The sequence below is a fragment of the Corvus hawaiiensis genome, chromosome 7, assembly GCF_020740725.1.
Source record: "Corvus hawaiiensis isolate bCorHaw1 chromosome 7, bCorHaw1.pri.cur, whole genome shotgun sequence".
Classification (NCBI taxonomy): Eukaryota; Metazoa; Chordata; class Aves; order Passeriformes; family Corvidae; genus Corvus; species Corvus hawaiiensis.
This window is the reverse complement of record NC_063219.1, coordinates 38,754,941-38,777,505: the sequence shown is the minus strand read 5'-3', so window position 1 is coordinate 38,777,505 and position 22,565 is coordinate 38,754,941. Positions and strand designations below refer to the sequence as shown.

Below are 22,565 nucleotides of genomic sequence, written 5' to 3'. Positions count from 1 at the left end.
AGAACAAATCCCATATTCCCCACACAAGGCCGTGTTTTAAGTGTATCTACATTACAGGAATCTTTCTGCAGTAGTAAAACGAGTAAACCTGAAGCTTTCAAAGGAACTTTACTGCTCATTTTATAGATTTCCCTGGCCCTTTGATGAGCTGCCATTCCAGCAGGCAATCTCAGCTTCGTACTTTTGTTGCCTCTCCTCTCCTCAGCCCCACCCATTTCCAGGTTGTCTGTGGGAACAGCACGAGCTGGGAACTTGCCAGGCATCTCCCATCACGAATCCTCCCAGCAGGGAGCCAAATGCCACGCGAGGACTGGGTCCAGCACGTGCACTTCAGCACCAAACCCATCACAGAGAGAAATAAAATCCGATGGGAATAAAATACAGGAGAGAAGCCACCGAGGGAATGGTGCTCCAGGAAATCCAGGCTGTTTTTAGCGATGTGGAATAAAGATTAGAATTGTTAAGGATGGAAAATCCCTCTCAGACCATCGAGTCCAACCAGTCCCCAGCACTGCCAAGGCCACCACTGACCCATGTCCCCAAATGCCACATCCACAGGGCTTTAAAACCCTTCCAGGGATGGGGACTCCACCTGAGCACCCGTTCCATAAAGGAATTTTCCCCAATATCCACCCTGCCCCTCCCCTGGCCCAGCCTGAGGCTGTTCCCTCTCCTCCTGTCCCTGTTCCCTGCGAGCAGAGCCCGACCCCCCCGGCTGCCCCCTCCTGTCAGGGACTTGTGCAGAGCCACAAGGTCCCCCCTGAGCCTCCTTTGCTCCAGCCTGAGCCCCTTTCCCAGCTCCCCCATCTGCTCCTCACAAAACTTGTGCTTTTTGGATTGCTTTATCCCATATTAATACAGAAATAAATGAATTTTGCTGCAGCCAGGAGAGCTGAACCTCCTCCTTTCAGTAGCTCCAAACAAGTCAATTTTCTGCAGGTCTAAACCTTGAGTTTCCAGTGGGGCAGAATCCAGTGGCCACCTTTAAAAATAAAGACAATCCCACTATTATCCCCATCCCACGGGAGGGAGCATTCTCCATCCAGGGATTACGGAACAGTTCCCAGTCCAGCTGTTTGTCCTCTGTCTAGAAATCAGGTGCTGAGGCTGCCCAAAGAAATGCAAATCTTGTGCACAGCCTGAATCAAATTATCCAGCAAAGTACATGAAGGAAAGATCAAAAAGCTACAGGCAAGTGGAGAGATGAAAATGAAAGACACTTGCTACAATCCACACAGTTCCCATTCCTGCCATTGTTTGAGGGGATAATCAAATCCTCCAGGTGCTCAGAATGAAACCCTTGATTTAAATGCCCTGTTCCAAATGGAAATACACCAGAACTTTACTCCACAGCTGCAAAGTTTATTATTTTTCAGCTTTCTTCTGCGGAACAACCTGCAACGGGCTCCACTCTGGTGGAGGATGAACTCCTCATCTGCCTGCCTAATCTGACTGCTGCTAATTCATTTTTAACAGATTTTATACTCAATTTCTATGTAAATTTTAAGCCATTTCTCAGTCTATAGACAAAGACATACATCTACACGCTGTGGTTCCTCTGGTGTAAAAGAAGTAGCACTAAAACCTGGCCCTGGTGGCAAAGCCCAAATCTCCAGCTCGAATATCACTTTTCCCTGGTGATAAACTGGATAAAGTCCAGAGAAAAGTGAAGGAGCCTTACAGTAAGAGCTGGGATTACGGTGGTGCTGGAAATAAATTCTCTTTGCTTTTCTGTATAAATAAGAAACAGTTCAGGAGTTGTGCTGTGGCTGCTTTTAGCTGTGTTGACTTAAAAAGTGTCTGAACTGCCAAGTTTCAGGTTTCACCTCTCACATGTGTCCAGACATGTGGTTTAGCACATTATCCTGAACCACTGGAGCCCAGTTTTTTATGGGAGCACTGCAGGAAAACAGGGCAGTGCTGTGTCAGGGAAGGCAAATCATTACCTCCCGAGCCACGATGGATTATCTTGAGAAACACTTCACGAACTGATAACATTCCTCACACACAGCCAGTCCCTCTCGAAGCCAAGGAGAAAAAAAATAAATAAATAAAGCACAAAGCGATTTAAATGTGAATTATATCAACAACCCCTCACCTGTTACACTCACAGGGAGACAGTCCATGATCTTATCTAGGGGTGGTTAACCACAGGCAAGGTTGTAAACATGGATTTAACCAGTTAAGACAATCCTGACAATTCAGAGAAGATCTCAGCTCCCTTTATTTTGGCAGCTAAGTATATGGGTAAAAATTCCTTCTGCAATTAAACGTTCTTTTTAAAAGAATTTACCATGCAATTGCTTCACTGTGGTGGTCAAACTACTCACAAAGCCATGGACAGAAATATATTTTTAATAAATATCTACTTTTCACTTAGCTGGGTATTAACTGAGGGGAAAAAAAATTAGTTTATAGCCACACAGAATAAAGGAAACTTTCTGCAGGAAGAGAGCTACAAATCGGACTTCCTCATCCTCACAGAGGCAACACAGCATTTTTGGCAATATTAAAGAAGATGGGGATATGGTTTTAAAATCCCCAAACCCTGGAAATAAAATTTATTTTGAAAAGTCTTCAAGCATCCACCAAATTCTACAATTAAGTGGAATATTAAAACAATTCATAAAATCAGGAAAAAAAGCAATTTAGCAATATTATGTACAACAAGTCTGAGTGTTTATCCAGACAGAGCCTGAAATACCCTGGATTTTTATTCTGAACAACTCTTTGTATCCTTCCCTTGCCACCAGCCGAGGAACCACCATGTCCTCCTGGTGCCCAAGAGAATTCCAGGCCCAGCTGCCCAGTTCTGTGATTTTCACAGCCATTTCCCTGCTGGAAGAGCCCCACAGTTCATCCTTCCCAAAACCTCCAGGCCCTGAGGTCAACCCCAAACCCAGCTGTGGCCCCTCATTCCTGAAGGCTCCGCTCGGAGCTGTCCCAGAAATAAAGCAGGGCTGCCCCAAGCAAAGAAAGGAGCAGAAATACTTCCTTCTCCCTCTGTGCTGCCAAAAATCATCTGCTGGGCACCTCTGCGTTGCCCCCAGTTTATCCACTCAGCCTTCAAACCCCCGGGATTGTCCCTAACTGTGCTGCCCCTGGCATGCAAAGGGTGTTCTTAAATAAATTCACGTGTCCAGTGACATTTTCTGGTGTTTGGACACCACAGGACAGGTTTTTTTTTCAAGGCAGAACAACCCTTAAAACCAGTGGTCCTTTTTCATGCCCTGTGCCCACTCCCATTATATTCCTGCATGGATTTTACAAAGCTCTGACTGCAGCTGCTGCCCTGTGGTTAAAACCTGAGCCCCGCTGCAGCTCTTGGGGCATTTTTTATTGAATTAAGGCTTCTGAGGAGCTGCAGTTTGCCCTGGGCTTTTTGAAAAAGAAGGCAAAACATGGCTCCTTCCAATGCCAGGGCAGTTTTGTCATCCAGCTTTTCGGGAGGCAGCATCCCACCCTACAGCTGCCATTCCTGAAAGGCCTTCTTTTGCAAGGAAGGGGTGAGGGTTTGAGGTTTGAAAATCCAAGAGCGGCCTAAATACAAAGCAAGAGGTTCAGGTGGTCAATTATTATGGGATGTTGGGCGTTGCAGAATGCACTTCTAAAAAATGCTTTATTTAAAATTTAAAATAAAAGGGAAAAGGCAGTTTAATAAGTGATGCAAAGGCAATCACTCATCCTCTCCCACCAGCACATCCATGCCTGGCCATTCCCTGAGCAAAAATCCTCTTTGGAGAGGCTCAACCCTCCAGTTTTATTGCTGAGGAAGACGTGATAAGGTATGGAAATGATGTGGAAAATGCCTTTGATCAGATCAGATCTGCTGTCCCAGCTGGCTGCAGTCGATGCACAGCACCAAATTCTGATGCAGAAAAACAAATTCTGCTCGTTTCAGATGTTACATAACCCAGCAAAAATGCATTTGAAGTATTTGATGTGACTTCAGTTACCCTGTGTGCCTTTTGGTAAAATGAAGAAGAGGAAAGAAATTTCTCTGTATCAAAACCCCACATCTAACAATTATCATTTTTCAGAGCCTGCCCTGGGTGGGCTCACTAAGTTCTGCCAGGGAAAAATAAATCCTGTGGCATTGAAATACGTGAGCAAAGGCCTTTTCCTCCTCTCCTGAGGGAATAATCAAATCCTCCAGGCGCTCAGAACGAAACTCTTGATTTAAATGCCCAGTTCCAAATGGAAATACATCAGAACTTTGCTCTACAGCTGCAAAGTTTATTATTTTTCAGCTTTCTTCTGCAGAACAACCTGCCACGGGCTCCACTCTGGTGGAGGACGAACTCCTCATCTATCTACCCGATCTGACTGCTGTTTATTAAATACTAAAGGAAAAACAGGGAAAGAATTACCTCTCCTGGTAATTTTAAGTGATATATCTTTCTATACCTCTGAAACCTGGCTTCAAACCACAGCAAACAATACTTTGCCACCTGCCAACCATCATTTGTCAAACCACCAGGGCATTTCTGAGCTGGGGCTGGTCAGGAAACGGAGTCAAGGCTACTCCAGCATTCCCTTGGGATTCACAGTGGCTCAGGAATCACCCTGAGCAAAGGGAGGTTCCCAGTGCTGGCAGGTGGGTGGGAGGGACAAATCTGACATTTGAAGGGTTGGTACAAAACAATCGATGCCACAGCCAGGAATGATTGCAGCTGGCGAGGGTGGGGGGACACGGCACCGCGGGATACGAAGGGATAAAAACCATAAACCCAATAAAAACAACAAATCAGTTGCATTTTGATTCTCTGCAAGACAAACCCAAAAATAATATAAACTACTGTGTCATGATTCTGAAAATTTAATCTGCTTGGTTACAATACCCTGAGTTGGAAGGGACCCACAAGGACCATCCTGCACCTCTCCTGTGAGGAAAGGCCGAGACAGTTGGGATTGTCCAGGCTGGGGAAGCTTTGGGGTGACCTCATTGTGGCCTTGCAGTGCCTGAAGCAGCTGCAGGAAAGATGGAGAGAGGTGATTTACAAGGGATGGAGGGACAGGACACAGGGAATGGTTCCCCACTGCCAGAGGGCAGGGCTGGATGGGATATTGGGAAGGAATTCCTGGCTGGGAGGGTGGGCAGGCCCTGGCACAGGGTGCCCAGAGAAGCTGTGGCTGCCCCTGGATCCCTGCAAGTGTCCAAGGCCACGTTGGATGGGGCTTGGAGCAGCCTGGGATAGTGGAAGGTGTCCCGTGGCAGGGGTGGGGTGGGACGAGCTTTAAGGTCCCTTCCAGCCCAGGCCACTCATGGGTGGTGAATGCCCCGAATTCCAGTTTGATTCAGCACAGAGTTCACAGAGCCTGGGGCACTCGAGGGAGGCAGTGACAGCCCTTCATCCCTGCCTCCTAAAGAAAAAAAAAAAGCAGATTTTAGCTAAATTAGCCGGCTGGTTCAACCAAAACCTTACTACTCTGAGTATTTTATCCACCTGTAGTAGAGAGTACAGTTTAAAGGACACTCGCAGCCCTGCACCCCAAATGTCTCATTTCCTGCAACCACTGAAGGAGAAATCCTACCTCACTCCACACATCACCCTCCTGCTCTAATCGTGCTGTAATTATTAACTTCATTTATTGCTTCAGAGAAAAGAGATTTTTTTCAAGTCTGTGCAGATCAGCTTAAGTCTGCAGCTCTTTGATACCTTGTGAATATTACAAACACCTATTTTAAGGTTTTCTGCACTAGAGATCACTTGTGTCAGTATAAATGTTGCAGCCATAATCTCACAAATCTGGTGATCTCCTCCAAATGTAAGAATGATCACAGGGAAGGAGAGGGAAAGATGGTAATTTCTGTTTCTGAATAGGAATATTTTGAAGAAATGAAGCCAAACAGTCAATTCTGAAATGTTATAAAGTTACTTTATATATCCATATCTATGTGTGTGTATACATATATATATATATATATATATATATATATATGTCTCTAAGCTGAAATAAAGAAACAAGAAAATGAAACATAAAAACCCACAGGGAAAAGTCCTTCCTGAAACTGAAAGAATTTTCCCCTTCTGTGCTGTGATTTTGAATGTTATCAGACTAGATTGATATCAGGCAGTGTTGCAATAATCTAAGGAAAATAAAATAATGAAGAGGGACAGAAAGCAGCCCCAGGCTGGAATCAGCTCTGCACGGGGAGACTCCCCAGCCCTTACACCCACACGGTGTTATAGAAGCTGATATCCCAGAGGAGCAGCTGCAGTGCCAGGATCTCCTGGGTTTGCTTGGACATTCTTCTTCCTTGACTTCTGCAGAATCCCTGCTGCTGGGTTTTATTAATAAACCTGAAATTAATTCTTATATGTTTCTATAAACACCCTCTGATTTGACTCTGCGACCATGTGAGGCAGATGAGATGCCCTGAACCTTTCCAAAGAGGGAAGAACCACTGAAATCTCAATTTTTAATTTTTTTGATGTGTAGGCTTAGTTTTAAAGGTTGGGCACAGGACCTGCCTTGGGAGCAAAGTCAAATTTTGGAGCAGCCATGCTTCCCTGGACAGCTGGGATCCAGCAGCTGATAATGCTCTGTCCTGCAACAGCCAGGGAGGGGATTATCCTACAGAGTCCAGGCCACAAAGAGCTGGGAGCTACAGAAAAAAGGATGAGCCTAGGGAAGATGTTTCATTACTCCAGCCAGGCACAACAGATGGAGACAGTGAACTTCCAAGGAAAAATGATGATCCCAGCCAGAAAACAGTGCTGGGACCTGAACACGCACCCGATGCTCTGAAATTAAAAGCCAAGGAAAATATGGCCACAAAAAACCCCACAGCCAAGGTCACCTGTTCAGCCTGGAGAAAAGACTGAGGGAGACTCATCCCCGTCTGGAGCTTCCTCCTGAGCGGCAGCTCCGATCTCTGCTCTGTGTGACCCAGGGAATGGCTGGAGATGGGACCGGGGAAGTTTGGGTTGGATTTCAGGGGAAGGTTCTTCCCCCAGAGCGTGGTGGGCACTGCCCAGGCTCCCCAGGGAATGGTCAGATTCCCAAGGCTGCCAGAGCTCCAGGGACAACACTCAGGGATGCACAGGGTGGGATTCTGGGGTGCCTGTGCAGGGCCAGGGGTTGCATCAATGATCCTGTGGGTCCCTTCCAGCTCAGGAGATTCTATGAAATGGATTTCCTTAGCTGCCAGCTGAAAAGAAGGAACAGCAACGCTCCAAGCCCACACCTAACACACCAAAACTCTTCATATCCAAAGCACCAAAACTCCTCAAGCCCAGCCTTAAATGACATTTAAGCCAAAGCAGCCCCTGGAAAGAAGGTTTGAGGTACGATGGGGGCACACGAGGCTCCTGCCTGTGCCTCTCTCCAAAGCTTTTAGCTCCATTTCAGTGTATTAAGCTGAGCTCTGAATTAGTGCAATTTGCCACAACAGGTTTCTTCACATCAGGACAAAACCGGGGCAGCGTTTTTCTCCAAAAAAAGGATTAGATGACGCTAAGTGCTCCCATCTGCATGTTTAGACTCCTGAGCAGGGTAATCACCACCCTCCAGGGCACGATCCCCAGGGCTGGGGAGATAATCTAGTGTCTGTCTTGCTGCTTCTGACGTGGCCCGAGTGGGGAGGTGAGGGAGGGAGGGTAGAAGAGTGCCCTGGAGCAGCAGCTATTCACCAGAGCCAAGGGCAGCTCCACAGAGGAGCCAGGCTGGGATGGCAGCCTGCTCCTTCCAACCCCAAACAGCTTCAACCCTGTGCTGGATGGCAGGGATTTCAGGGATGAAAGGTTCCATGGAGCCAGCTTGGAAGGAATTGTTATGGTACCACTAGGGATGGTATTTCATGCAGGGTTTTGGCCTGTTGAATTTTAAAGAACAGGCAAAAATTACCATATCTTGCATTTAAACCTAGAGTAAGGCTGCTCCTACAACTGGAGTTAATTCCCCATCCACATAAACCAAGGTGGGCTGAAGGATTTCAGTCTTAGCTTCCCTAACATTTGGGAATAACTGTGTAACCGGGCTACAAGGAAAAAAACCGCATTTCTTTACAGGAAAACAAGGCCATTTTGACATAGGAAAGACAATTGTTCTCACAGACACCCTAATTTATGGGCAAAACTAATTAAGAGTGTGAGAACAACTCTGTTTCAAAATTTTGAAGCAGCAGAATGTCCCATTTATTTATGCACCTGATTTTTCACCCACGTGTTGCAAGCATCTCTTCCCACTTCGCTCATTAACATGTACTCCTGCTGTGAAAAATGCAGGATAATGAAGGATGAAAAAGAAGGATGGAGTGGACCTTCCTCTGGACTGAGAGCTGGGTGATGCCTTCAAAGGTACCCCTGGGGAGCCAGAGGCTATTCTCAAAATGGACCCCAAGATGGACCCCAGGTCACGAGTTCTTCACACTTTTACAGGTTTGGTTCATTTGCATATCACGGTTAATTCTCCAATTAAAGCTTCAGTTAATGATGTAATTCCCCTCAGCTAGCCCCCCCCTTAGAGGCTTTTTGGTTTATACTTTTTGGGCCTGGGACAGCCTGGGTGTCCTTGAATAGCAGGCCCGGAGAGGCTTTGTTATGTCTACCCAGCATGAGAGAATGTTGGAATCCTGGGTTTAGAGAATTTAGGTTTTTGGGATATAATTATATGTAAGTGTAGCAATATGGAGGATTTGGGGTGTGGATTTATGTCTTCTTCTTTCTCCTTCTTCTTCACAAATCTAGGATTTATGCAATTGGGTCAAAAGTTTCACATTGCGGAACATGAAAAGTTAGAAATTGGATTGTAAGTAAAAACATATTATTTAGCATTTCATAATTGGTTAATTTAGACTTTAAAAGAGCTTGAAAGTGAAAACTCATGGCCATTTTCCACCCTGCCAACTAGAAAGCACATCCTGTGTAGCTGTGCTAAAGATAAGAAATAATAAACATCAGTAAAGAAGAAAAGCCTGGCATCTCCTGCATTGTAATCCAAACTCTGAGTAAAAGAACACGAAACTCAGAAACAGAGAAAATTAATAAGAGAGCAGAAATTAACAGGCTACAAGAAACTTCAGAGTTACACACCAAGCAGTACAGGATCTGAAAAATATAAAAGTTAAAACCTAAGGCATCAGGGGGAGAGGAAAGATTAAATCTAAGAATCCACGGTTCTCCCTGAAGAGCAGTGAGGGCAGGACTGGTTTCAACCTCTGTCACCTGCACCAACCTCAGGAGGATTGCTGGGAATGGGATGAGCTTTAAGGGCCCTTCCAACCCAAACCATTCCAGGATGATTCTTTGGGGTTTTTTTAACACAAAACCTCAGGTTCTAATCCTTTACTGCCCCACTTCCAGACCTACACGGTGATATCAACAATGGGGTTTGTACGTTTATTCCAAGCAGGTTTCACACAACAATTCAGATTTGTTTGAACATCAAAGAAAACCTAGACAAAACCCAAATGAAAAGCATTTTACCCCGAATTTGGTCCAAAGCCAAAGCCTGTACTTCAACCCAGGCACATCCAAAAGCCCCAGGCTTCAGGCAAGAAATCCCTGTTGGATCATAGCTTGTGCCCCTGTTCTGGCTGCTCATGGACACAGCAAGAAAACAAGGAATGCCAATGGTTATCCTGGGCCTTCACTTAAAATCATGGAATCCCAGGATGGTTTGGGTTGGAAGGGACCTTAAAGCTCATCCAGTTCCATGGGCAGGGACAGCTTCCACTGTCCCACGTGCTCCAAGCCCTGTCCAATCTGGCCTTCAGCGTTTGGCACTGGGAATGACCATCCTGGTGATCAAGCATCTACTGAAATCACGTGCGAAGCCCAGGTGAAACCTCCTTATTTAGACTCAAAGATTCTCCCAGCACTTACTGGAAAAATGCCTGCCAACATCACATGCATCACTCAATCCGCCTCAATCCCTCAGGAAAGCTGCCGCCTGAAATTCCTTCTGAAGTTTATTGGCATGGAACTATCGTGGGTGCCTTTTCAGCACTTCTGAACTGTTGGACATGCACCTCATCCAGGAGGCCTTTGAGGCACACACGGGAATAACTGAAGCATTCCTTTCCTTTGAGTCCACAAGATCCAGCCAGTGGATGTGAGCAAAGGAATTAAAGTATTGAGGAACATAGACTTGGGGAAAAAAAAAAAAAGAGGGGAATTTTGAGAAGTATCAGACTTCATGCAGCAAAATTACTATTGTTTTTTAATTTTTAATCACAGAATGGTTTGGGTTAGAAGGGACCTTAAAGCTCATCATGTTCTAAGCCCCTGCCATGGAAAGGGAATCTTCCACAGGCAGGTAATCTTCCACTTGGCGACTTCTGCTTTGAAACCCAAGTTTGCAGCTCCTGATTTCAGGCAGGGCTCTCCTACATAATTACCACAACCATATAAATTATTATTATTTAGGAAACATTATTATAAGAAACATTCCCTCTCTCTTCTGCCACATCTGAAACTTGGGAAAATGAGAAGGCAGGAAGAATTGGAATAACCTGCCTCAATCTTGAGTTAACAAGGCGCAGGTGTCTCTCCTACAGAGCTCCCAAGGCTGCAGGAAAAGGCGCCTGTTCCTCTAAAATGGATTTTTTCCCTGCAGCACCTCGGGATGCCAATGGCAATACCTCCCTGACCCAGACACCACATCCCCCCCACCTTGGTCGTGCTTTCCCTCCTCCTCCTGGTGCCAGACAAAGCAGCCAGAAGAGGGAATTCATCACGAGTGTTCCGAGGATGAGCACGCGGGATCCATCCCGCATAAGCCAATTACGGGATTTCCCGGCTCCTGACAGTGAACATCACCCAGATGGCAAACCTCAGAGAGAGGGCCCTGCCAGAGCCAGGCTGAGGCTAAAGGCTGCAGATTATCCCCTCGGGAAGGGATGTCACTGAGAGGATGTGGCTGGCGGGGAGCACAGCAATTATCACGCTGGGAAGCACTAATTGACTTAAAGCAAGGAAGGCATGGCGGGAAGAGGGAGAACTCTGGTAACCGAGTTAATTGTGGGCTCACTGGAGAGTAAAAGTATCACCGTGCAAAGGCTGATGAATCACCAAGCTGTGAAAAACCAGGACAACTCCCTTGCTCTGTGCCATAAAACATCCCTCTGCAATTACCTCTGGAATTCACCTGCACTGCAGGTACAGGGCCTGGCCGGGCCAGGGGACACAGACACACACAACAGGGACAGAGTCTTTCAGCTCTGAATTCTCCTTCTCTGAGCTGATCTTTGTGTTCTCAAACTTTATTCATTGTCAGCACAAACCTTTTTAATCTTTTGGTCCTTTTCTTAAAACCTCACCCAAGCAGAGGTGTGACAATGACGAGGGTCAAAGTCACGGAGGAACCTGGAAAACTTTAAACTTAAGGGTTCAAAACTGATCCGAGAAACAGAGATCTCAGCAAGTATTATTTAATGATTTTAAACAAAAACATGTTTCTTGAGGGAGAAACTTGACTCATTCTCTGAGCATCTGGGATCACCAGCACAGCATTTCTGGAGGAGGCTGCAGCACATGGCTCTGCAACTGCTCTGATCTCTGCCTTTGTCGTTCACTGTGTTACCCTCTGACAGACAGGAAATCGCACAATCGCATTTTCCTGAGATTGCCCTCAGGAATCAACCAGCTGGGTCTTGCAAGCCAGGTCTATCGGCGTGAACCACGTGCACTCCTCAAAGCCAGCACTGTTTTCATTCCCTGCATCAGCAGAGCACCCAGGGCCTCGAGCAGAACCGAGCCCTCAGCGCCCACAATCCCCACAGTCCCACACAACGCTGCTGGCTGTTGTTCCAATGGATTTACAGCCTGATTCAGCACAAGGAGATGCATCTGGATAGAGGGAATAGGTACCAGAAGCCTGTGTCCTATTCTGAAGGAAAACACCACACTAAAGGCAGCACTTCTACAGCCTGCCAGAGTCAGCCCAGCACCTGCTCATGTGCTTTCATAGGATCACAGGATGGTTTGGGTTGGGGGGACCTTAAACACATCGCAATCCACCTCCTGCCATGGCAGGATCACCTCCCACTATCCCAGGCTGCTCCAAGCCCTGCCCAGCCTGGCCTTGGACACTTCCAGGGATCCAGGGGCAGCCACAGCTGCTCTGGGCACCCTGTGCCAGGGCCTGCCCACCCTCGCACGGAACAATTTCATCCCAATATCCCATCTATCCCTGCCCTCTGGCAGTGGGAAGCCATTCCCCCTTGTCCCACCATCACAGGCCCTTATCCAAAACCCCTCTGCAGCCTTCATGGCTTGTATTTTTCCCTCACAGTTTTTGCTGCACTAAGTACATTTTTATCGTGTTCTGTCATTTCCTACGGTGAAGCTTCACTGTTAAAGAGCCCGATGTTGGCGTCCACACCTGTGGAACACGGAGCCCAGTTCTTTTTACAGCTCTATAATCATCAGGAGACGTGTAATAACTGCACTTTTACAAGAGACCTGTAAAACACAGCCTGTGAATTGGGTCCCAGGCACTTGACGCTGCACACCCAGCGCTTCCCACAGCCTGGCTCCTTCCCGCCAGCACCACAGCCACTGGGGACACCCTGATTTTGGTGACACCTCCTGCTTCCTGTGTGGCTGGGGACACCTGGATTTAGGTGTCATGTCCTGCTCCCCAAAACCAGTGGGAGACACGCTGATTTTGGTGCCACCTCCTGCTCCCCCAAAACTGCCAAGGCTGGAGACACCTGATTTCGGGGCCACATCCTTCTCCTCAAAACCACCGGAGCTGCTGACACCCTGATTTTAGTGCCACCTCCTGCTCCCCAAAACCAGCAGGGCTGGGGACACCCTACTTTGGTGCCACCCTACTTTGGTGCCACCTCCCGCTCCCCAAAACCGGTGGGGCTGGAGACATCCTGATTTCAGTGACACTTCCCACTCCCCGCGGGGCTGGGGACACCCCGATTCCGGTGCCACTTCCCACTCCCCGTGACACTGGGGACACGCTGATTCCGGTGCCACTTCCCACTCCCCGGGACACGCTGATTTCGGTGCCACTTCGCCCTCCGGTGGGGCTGGAGACACCCTGATTTTGGTGCCACCTCCCACTCCCCTTGAGGCTGGGGACACCCAGATTTCGGTGCCATCTCCCTCTGGCCGCTCCCACCGGGGCTGGGACGCGGCTCAGCATCACCGGGGCCGGCAGAGCAGGACCCGCAGCCCCGAGCCCGCCCCGCTCCCCGCTCCCCTCCGGGGCCCCTTCCCCGCACTCACCTCCGTGCCGGGCCGGCGGGACACGGGAGCTGCAGGACACGGGAGCTGCGGGACACGGGAGCAGCAGGACACAGGGACACGGCAGCAGCAGGACACCGGTGTTCGCCCCAGCCGTGTAGGCGGGGCGGGCGGAGGAGGGGCCGGGGCGGAGCGGGCGGCTCGGACACCCCGTGCCCGCCCCGGGGCGGTGGCACCTGCGGGCAGGCTGGGACCCGGACACCTGCGGGGAGAGAGGGGGCGGCTCCCGAACCTCCCGGGGATCCTTGGAAGCGAGACCCCCCCGATACCCCCTGCCTCGGCGCCCACCCATCAGTTTTCCATCACAGCGCGTCAAGGGCGACTACCAGGGATCTTGATCCCGAACTACCGAACATCCTCATTTTAGAATAAGTACAGCTTCCCCTGGGATCAGCTCTGCTGGAAAATAAAGTGTTTCAGTTTGAGCTGAGAAGCGTTTGAATCAATAGCGGCAGCCTTGCAGTGAGTGCTTTTCTAGGGATGCAACTCCCATTCCTTTGTTTTCGCTGCGCTCTTGCGAAAGTTGAAATCTTGGAAATGGATACAGTAATTTGTGATGTTTTCATAGCGTTAATTAACTGTTGCAATCCCACATTCCAAAAGCGAAATTGTAGGGATACACTTGCAAACAGTCTGCCCTCTAATTGAGTTCATCCTCCAGGCATAAGCTTTATCGAGAAGATCTTGAAGGGTGAATATTTTTTGACTCATGGAAAAAGCTCTGGCACCCTGCAGTGTTTGCCTTCCTCTGCAGCACTTTTGGGGAATGTTTGGACTTCCCATCTGCTCTCCTTAATATAAACCATCTACACTGGAAAGCCTTTTCTTCGCGGGTGGAGCCATCCTCATCCTGCAGGAGCTTCTCAGGGGGTGAGGAAGTGCCTCTTATGCACTGAACCCAAAATTTATCACAAGCCAAAATTTATTCAATTTTTTAAATAATCAACTCCAAATTTTACTGGACTAATTTCTAAATCTGCTCATGTTTTTGTTTTTTTGTTTTTTTTTTTTTTTTTTAATTGTGCAAAAAGCAGATAATCCTCATTAGGAGTCTACTCAGCAGCAAAGAACCAGAGAGAGCCATCCATTCCAACAGAAACCTTGGGAGTGGCCAGAATTTGCATTGCTGAGGAGAAAAGTAACGATTTAATTGAGAAATGCTCAGAGTAATAATTACTGGAAATAAGCTCTTTCTAAAGCTCCCGAGTATGACTTTAGGGAAGTGGCAAGGACACAGCAACTTCTACTCCATTACATAAAGTGAGTGGAATATTCCTATAAAAATGGAAATACATGCACAGGGAAGTGGAAGAGGCTCCCTGTCATCCTCCAGGCTACTGAAAAAGGAAGAAGGAATATATCCATGGAGAGGTAGTAGAGAAGATGTAATTATTTATTTAAAAAATTAAAAATTATGCTGTGCTCATTCCCCTGTCACCCCAACCTTTTAATTACTGCTCCTGGATCCCTGGAAGTGTCCAAGGCCAGGCTGGATGGAGCTTGGAGCAGCCTGGGATAGTGGAAGGCATCCCTGCCCATGGCAGGGGTGGAATGGGATGGGCTTTAAGGTCCCTTCCAACCAAACCAGTCTGGGATTCTCTGATTTTGTGAATGACTTGCTACAGGTTTAGAAGGAAAGCTGAAATCCAGAGCGTGGTCTCGGACATGGACTCGGCCCACTCTGGAGTGCGGGTCCATTGAATTGGATTGAGAATAAACAAAATTCCATTGAATTGAATGGGTCACTCATGGAATCAGGGAGTACCCTGAGTGGGAAGGGAGCCATCGAGTCCAGCTCCTGGGCCTGCACAGACACCCCAAAATCCAACCCCGTGCATCCCTGGCAGCACTGTCCAAACGCTCCTGGAGCTCTGGCAGCCTCGGGGCTGTGCCCATTGCCTGGGGAATGTTCAGCACCCAGGACTGTCTGGGGGAAGAACCTTTTCCAGATACCCACCCTAAACATGCCCTGGGCACAGCTCCAGCCGTTCCCTGGGTCCTGTCCCTGTCACAGGGAGCTGTCACTGCCGCAGAGTGCCCCGTCCCGTGTCACACCAGGCCCACACGGAGGAGTTCAGTTCAGTTTTATTTTCCACTGTAACGGATTTCGAATGATACATCATGCAGTCTGCCAGTGTATCCATCCATCTCCGACAGAACTTCAGCACGAAGATAAAAAGATTTCTCTCCACGGGCTGGGGGGAGGAGGAGGGTTCAGGTCTGCTATCAAGAGTTTAATACAGTTCAGCATCATTTGATGCAATGGCAAAAAAAATTTCCCCTTGTTACCAGCAAAACGTGTCCACCATTTATTTCTTTTTTTTTTTTTTTTCCTAAATTGAACACTACTGTAAAGATACATAGAGCCCAGAGAATACACATCTGCAGTACACGTTACACACTTTACAAACTAGACAGGTATAAATCTACAGACTGCCTCAGCCCCGTGGCTCCCCCACAGCCAGCGGGGCGGCCCTGCCGGGTGGTGGAGCGGTGTTGCCATCCTGCACAGCGGATGGTGCCGGTGCACGGCGCGGTTCCTACAGGCACAGTGAGGACAAAAGTCAAAGCAAGGGGAGATTCAGATTATCCTGCCCATTTGTTTTCCCTTTTTCCCCATGGAGGAGTACTTCAGTCGTGGTTACGTGAGGTATTTCTCCTCCAGCAAGGGGAATCTGATGAGCCCTTTTCCTTTTGGACCTTCATCACCGTTTGGTTTAAACATTTCTTCAAATAAAACCACATTCAAATTAAAATTCTTGATTTTGTTTGTTCTCAAGCCAGAGGGCAGGGATAGATGGGATATTGGGAAGGAATTCTGTGAGGGTGCACAGGCCCTGGCACAGGGTGCCCAGAGAAGCTGTGGCTGCCCCTGGATCCCTGCAAGTGTCCAAGGCCACGTTGGACAGGGCTTGGAGCAGCCTGGGATAGTGGAAGGTGTCCCTGCCATGGCAGGAGGTGGAATCAGCTGATCTTTAAGATCCCTTCCAACCAAACTATTCCATGATCCTACAATTTATACAGATTTCAGGCAAATGTGCATCTTAGCCCATCAGGATTTATAAAGTGGAATTGAAAAGCTACTCAAGGCTCTGTGGGCAGGAATTGTTGTAGCAAAAATTTTTTGTGACTTACTTTTAAGTCACAGTATATTCAGGATAATCCAACTCTCACCCTTGTTGAGTTTAATACAAAACTTAAAAATGCATCAGCCAAGGTCTTTCCAAGCTTAAAACTTTCCTTGCTTTCCAGAAAACAAGTTGATGAAACGTGAACTCAAGGACAAACACAAGATATTTGAACATATCATTAAGAGAAGCTCAAGTGAGCCAGAAATACTTTTTAATTACTAGCAAAAAGAACAATATGCACTTTAGTTCCATCTGAAATCCGTTTTCCATTCGGGAATGGTATTTCCACCCCGATTTGTCCCATGCATGACATTTTTTAGATGTGAAATTCCATTTGCGCTGTACAAACCACAACTTTAAAAATGAGCCTGGAATAAATAGAACACAACACTCAAAGAGCAAAGAAAGGAAGAGGGGGTCAGGAAACAGCAAGAGACAGGTTCTGATCTCTGCAGAGCAGATGTGTGGTTTTCCTTTCCAGATATAAAATGTGAAAGCCTTAAAAATGGTACAAAAGTTGAATATACAACACGCGACACAAACTGAAGTTGCCCAATTAAAATAGGCTTCGAAACTAAAGATTGATACAAGCAGAGTATGTTCAACTGAGAATTCATAATTTCCAATCATTAAATACCTTAGGTATTTAATTCTGAGGATTTCAGCCTAAGGCATCTTTGGGGCGTTTCTGAAAGCCCTCCTGCAGTGTTGGTGTAGAAGTGAACTTGGAGAAACTTCATCGTTTTCCTGCTGGTGGCACTGACTGGCTGATCAGCACCAGCACGAGGAAGAGATGTCCATGTTCACTTATCCCTCAAGCTGCAGGAAGCTGTCCCCCAAAAATTCCTGGTGATGCCTTGAGGAATCCAGACCTTTTTGTTGTCACGAATGCTGCATTTACAATAGAATTCCATACCAAACTCTGAGAGACACAACAGGAAGTTTGCCTACAATACAAAATCGTCGACAGCAAATAAGCGTGGGATCTCTTCCTAGAACCAAAACAAGAGGATTATTAATTCCTAGTAGAAACCTCAGCTCTGACCAGCTGGTAAGATAGCACAGAGTAGTTCTGAGTTAGTGATTTTATTAAAGATTGCATATGGCAAGTTCACAGTTCATTCTTCTGGCAGTGCACATGCACGTAACGAAAGAAAATATAAAACTTTGGAAAATACAAAATAAATTAAATACATGCAAATCTGCAACTTCATTAAATATGTTTAGCAAAATGCTCCCCCCAAATAGTGCAACATTAAAAAAAACAAAAACAAAACCCAAAAAACAAAACCAGTTAAATTAAGTCCAACTTACTTTGCAACACCCTAATTTCAGTAGAAAAAAATATCTAAAGTCAACTCACAATCTTCCAAAACGCTCTATGGAACTGAAGAGTTCTATACCTACACATTCAGAAATTTAAAAAAACCTCAATCAATCTCAAATTAAAGAAGAGCAAACGTCTGCAAAAGAAGACCAGAGGGCTACGCTGGGCCGGAGCCTTCCTGGAATCCCGGCTTCCGGGAGTCCCACCTGCCCCGGGAGATGTGGAGGGAGGAGGAGGAGGAGGAGCAGGAGCAGCACCTTCTGCCTGCCAGCAGAACCTTCCCAGAGCAATTCCAGTGCCCCCTTGCTGGGAAGATGGAAATTTGCTGTCTGAGAGATCCAAGGAAGGCTTCTCCTTACCTCTGGAGCACGAGCGGACCTTCCATAGGATGAGTGGATATAGTTGCTTAGAAAGACATTCCCTTCCCCTGGCAATGTGCTCCTCACATCTCAGCAAAAAAATTCCCAAATTTGTTCTACAAAGGACAGCTCGAGTGGACAACTCTCACCTCCTTCTGGATTTTTTAAGGAACGGTTGGGGGGATTTCGCTTTCCTTTGTTCTGGTAGGGGACTGTTCCCTCCGGGATCTGAATTCTGGTGTGAACAGATCAGGGCTTGTTTGGGGAAAGGGGGAGGGGGGAGGTGCTTGTTGGATTTTCCAAGGCAAGATTTCCACAGCATTCTGAAAGCCTTCCAAACTTCCTAGGGAACAACGCTCACAGACACATGGCTAAGCCATCCCACTTCAGGAAAACCTGCCACTGTAGGGAGAACTACGAGGAAATAGGAGCTTAATTTTAAAATAGGTCACACAGATAAATTCATGGAACTACCAAACTTCAAATCCTAGGTCTATACTAACAGATTTCTCTGCATCCCATTTGTTCTTTACCAGGTACTGCAATAAAGGTTATTTTATACAGTCCAAAGATTTTTTTTTTTTAAATCAGGATATTACAAATGGTTCTTTGGGGAAATTTCCTTCTGAAAATGTTAAGCAGTAAAATTAAACCACATAGCAGCACATTTTCATCCCCTAAAAATATAAAATAATATGTATATTATACAGGAAATCAGTCATGACAGAGCACAATCACCTGCCTTTGATGGCACTTGGTCATTGAATAATTAATTCCTTGATGCCAGAAGTCGGGAATTACCGATGCCAATGGAGGACTTGGAAAAAAAAAAAGCATCACTCTGAGTGGAGAAGCCCCAACCTAAGCAGCGCCAAGGGGTCGTGGAATTCGGAGTGGCAGACTCCCTATCATCCTGACTGAGGTGGGAATGTTCCAGACGTTGTACAAGGATCTGGAGGAGCTGAGCTGGACACTTCTGTACACGTGGAGATCCTACGAAGCTCGGAGTACCTGGAGCGGGGCGTCGCCGATGGCCGTGGGAAGCGCAGGATGGACAGGACGTGGACCAGGTTGGAGAGGGGCAAAAAAGAAACTAATGTGACTTAATGACAGTCCTTAACATGCTAAGTGGAACTGACCTGCCAGAGAGAGCAAGACAGGGAAGGACAATTAGTGGATTTGGGGGATTGGAAAGCAGAGCACACAAACTGGACGGGCAGCAAACAAAGCGATGAATCCAGAGTCACATTAAAAAAAATATGGAATTTGGGTCTCACAGACAGAATGAACCAACTCTCCTGATGGAATTCCCTCTCTGCCACCTGTAGCCTGGAATTATGTCTCACCCAAACACCATCTGAAGGTCTAACTTTTTTTTACTCTTTAATTTTCTGTTCCTTTGATGGGATTTTTCTCTTGGCTTGTTGGATGTGCTGAAGAGCTGGTGTGTGTTTATCTCACGTGATAAGGGAGGAAAGCAACAGCAGTGGAGTTCGAAAATTATAAATCAAAGGGATGAAAAAATACAAATCCAAACCCATCCTTCTGTTCTCTGTCTCCTAACAGAGATATTTTCCTGATATATAAGTGTTTACAGAAATATCTAAAATGTTTTTTATATAGTATCATGACAATATTATAACAATATACTTTATCATTTCATATATGCACATCAGACAAACGCATTTTGTTAAATCCCACATTTCTTTTTCTTCCATCTGCTGGGTTAATCAATCATAACCACTGACCAGTCGAACAGAACTAAGTGTCTTTTATCTTTATGGTGAATAATGAATGAACACAAGATAAATCTCTCCTGAGCAAATGTTGAAATAGGAAGCTCACTTTTATTTTGCTGCTGTTAAACGACTACAAAAGAAAGTTTTGTTCTAATTCCAGCTGGGTAGAACTGCACCACTCCAAAGCACTTTCTGCGGAGCACAGGAATGTCTCAACAATAACCTGGAAATAATCTGGATGAAGTTTTCCCTTCACTGGTAGCACCTTTACTAACACCCTTACTCAGACCCCTGGCTTTCCATCCAAGCTCAGAATTCAGATTACTCAGATATTCCCAATTTTGGCAGCCAAACAGTTGGAATTTGCCAATAATCTTCTTAACCAAAGGACCAAAACTGAGGAGAATGGACCTTCTCCGATCACTTCCCAGCCTCTCCTGATTACATCTTCCACACTTATTTCTAGATATGAGCAAAGAATCAAGAACACTTAGTTTAAACAATTTAATTCCAACCTGTAGGGCTGCCATTTGGTTTTCAGATTTTTCCTAATTTTTCCAGAAACCGCAAGTCCGTTCACTTTATCCAGTTTCTCCTGAGATCTTCCATCTTCTTTTTCTCCAGCCTCATTTTCCCTGTTGCTCCTCTGCAACATGGCCTGAATCTGCTCAGCTCCACAGCCCTCTGATATAAACCTCAGCATCTAAAATATCTGGTGGGTGCTTTATGCCTCCTGATTGCTTTTTCTTGACTTCCACAGTCCTGTCTTGCTATTACAAACCCATCTAGTTCAAAGTGCGGTTATTTTATGGACAATTTTTATTTATCTACAGTTATTCACTTGATATGTGTGGCCTGTTTGAGTCTGACACTTCATTTCACAGCAGCTGGTAAATTAAAGGTGCATTTATTTGAGGCAGGAGGCAGCTTTTCCCCCTCAGAGTAGCTGTTACAATAAATGCTTAGAAATCTTTGACAAGGCTCTGTACCCCACTCTTTGCCTGGTCACAGAGGTGGGAATGCAACGAAGCAGATGGACAGAGGTACCTCACTTGTGAGATGGAAAAGCCAGTTTCAGACCAGAACGGACTGATGCACAAACCCTCTCAGCAAAGCCTTGCCCTAATTTATCCACACAGGAAACATGTTGCTGGAAGCTCATGGCAAACACAATGAGCAGGAACAATCCCCCAGCACAATAACAGCTTGAGTGTGGCGTGATGGATGCTTGGCATGCAAGCCTGACATGAAACATTCCCAAAAAAAAGCTAAAAACACCCAAGAACGCCTCGAGGAGACCACAGACCATGAAGACAGTTGTGAGACAGAATTAATCCTCAAGGAGGGCAAAAAGCCAGACTTGGAGGGACAACTTTGCTGTCCCCAGGCTGCTTTTCACAGCCACTCGCTGCCATCCGGCTTTTGGCATGTCTGTGGCATAAAGTGATCATCTAAAATAAGGCAGATAAAAAATCTCTCCAATAATGGGCATTTAAAGAAACAAATGGGAGGATGGAGTCCATGGAACAGTCTCCTGGGAATATGCTGCTCATCTTTTGCTTAGGAGAAACTCTCAAGCCCTGGAAATGGAAGTAAAATATTTAGATTTTTTTTTTCATGAAGAGAACTAAGAGTGCAAAGTTGGCCAAATGGTGACACTAAAATTTGGAGATGTCTCTTGCTGCCACTGACAGCTGCTCTATCCCTGTCCCAGGCTGCAATATCCCAACATGGAAACACATCCATGGTACAGAAAGCAGAAGATGATATTGGCAGAAAGAACCTCTGGAACTGTATTTTTACTACATGAGTTTCACGCCTCTACGTGTGAACTTCAGATTTACCAGAGCAGTTTTTAAAAAACTTTTAAGTGCTAAATCGTTAAAATAAAACCTCTCCCCAGCAGTTGGCAAAGCCTCTTAACAGGCACTCAGTGAGTGAGTGTTGTAATTATCAGCAAACAACTACTAAAAATAGAAAAAAAAATACTATGGGGTCTCCTAAAAGCAAGATTGAAATAAGAGGGAACTGAGGGAGAAGAGGTAAGTTACTCTGGTCTTACCTCTCATTTATTTGGTGTTGTGGTAGTAGCTGGAGTTGGACATCCCTCCCCCTCGGATGGCGTGGACGGCCGTCGGAGAAGACGCTGGGTAGTGACCAGGGCGGATGGGCTTGGCTGCAGAGGGAAAGGAGGGACCAGACAGACATTTTAGCTTTCACATTTTAGTTTTCCACCTCACCTTCTCCTCCAAGGGAAACCTCATTGTTTCCCAACTCAGATCTGTGCTTGCCAGAGTGGTTTCTAACCCAGCTCTGCAGAACACAGCATTCCCTGCCATGGCCAACAACAAATACACCCATTTTCCTGGTGCCGGATCCATTTTCCTGGTGGCAGATCCATTTTCCTGGTGGCAGAGCCCTTCCCACGCATTTGCAGGATCTGCAAAGATGATGGACTGTCTAACAACAGAGGGAAGTCACTTGGTGGGCAGTGAGGCACTTTTTATGTCAAATTTACACCATTCCAGAAGATAGCAAGACAAAGCTTGGATGGCTCCCTACAAGAGGAAGCATTCAGGAGGTAACACTTTGTGCTGCCTGATTCTCCCTCAGGACTTAATACCCCAATATTGTCATCTCCATCTAAACTATTCTCCTTTAGCAATCCCAACAAATCATTCCAAGAATTGCCCCACCCGTTGTGTGCACACATTACATTGTGCCTCAGAGGTATATCAATATCTGAATGACAAAAGAAGATTTTTTTGTAATTAAATCACATGGAGGACTAATCAGGGGGA

At 46.3% G+C, this 22,565-nt stretch overlaps 2 protein-coding genes across 3 annotated transcripts in view; both read right to left on the bottom strand.

The window, feature by feature from the left end:
• Positions 1-13,307, bottom strand: part of LYPD6B (LY6/PLAUR domain containing 6B) — a 44,504-nt gene extending 31,197 nt beyond the window's left edge. The window contains exon 1 of the mRNA XM_048309115.1: positions 13,191-13,307. The gene's annotated coding sequence lies outside the window, so the exon portion shown is untranslated. The remainder of the gene's footprint in view (positions 1-13,190) is intronic.
• A 1,974-nt stretch (positions 13,308-15,281) lies between these two features.
• The window catches only part of KIF5C (kinesin family member 5C), a 66,412-nt gene continuing 59,128 nt past the window's right edge, over positions 15,282-22,565 (bottom strand). Inside the window, exons 25-26 of one of the 2 annotated variants that reach the window (XM_048309112.1) lie at positions 21,827-21,940; positions 15,282-19,164 (exon numbers count right to left, since the gene is read on the bottom strand). In XM_048309112.1, coding sequence (XP_048165069.1) covers positions 21,834-21,940 — 107 coding nt within the window. In that variant the 3' untranslated portion in view covers positions 15,282-19,164; positions 21,827-21,833. The remainder of the gene's footprint in view (positions 19,165-21,826; positions 21,941-22,565) is intronic. The other variant, XM_048309113.1, reaches the window with a different exon arrangement.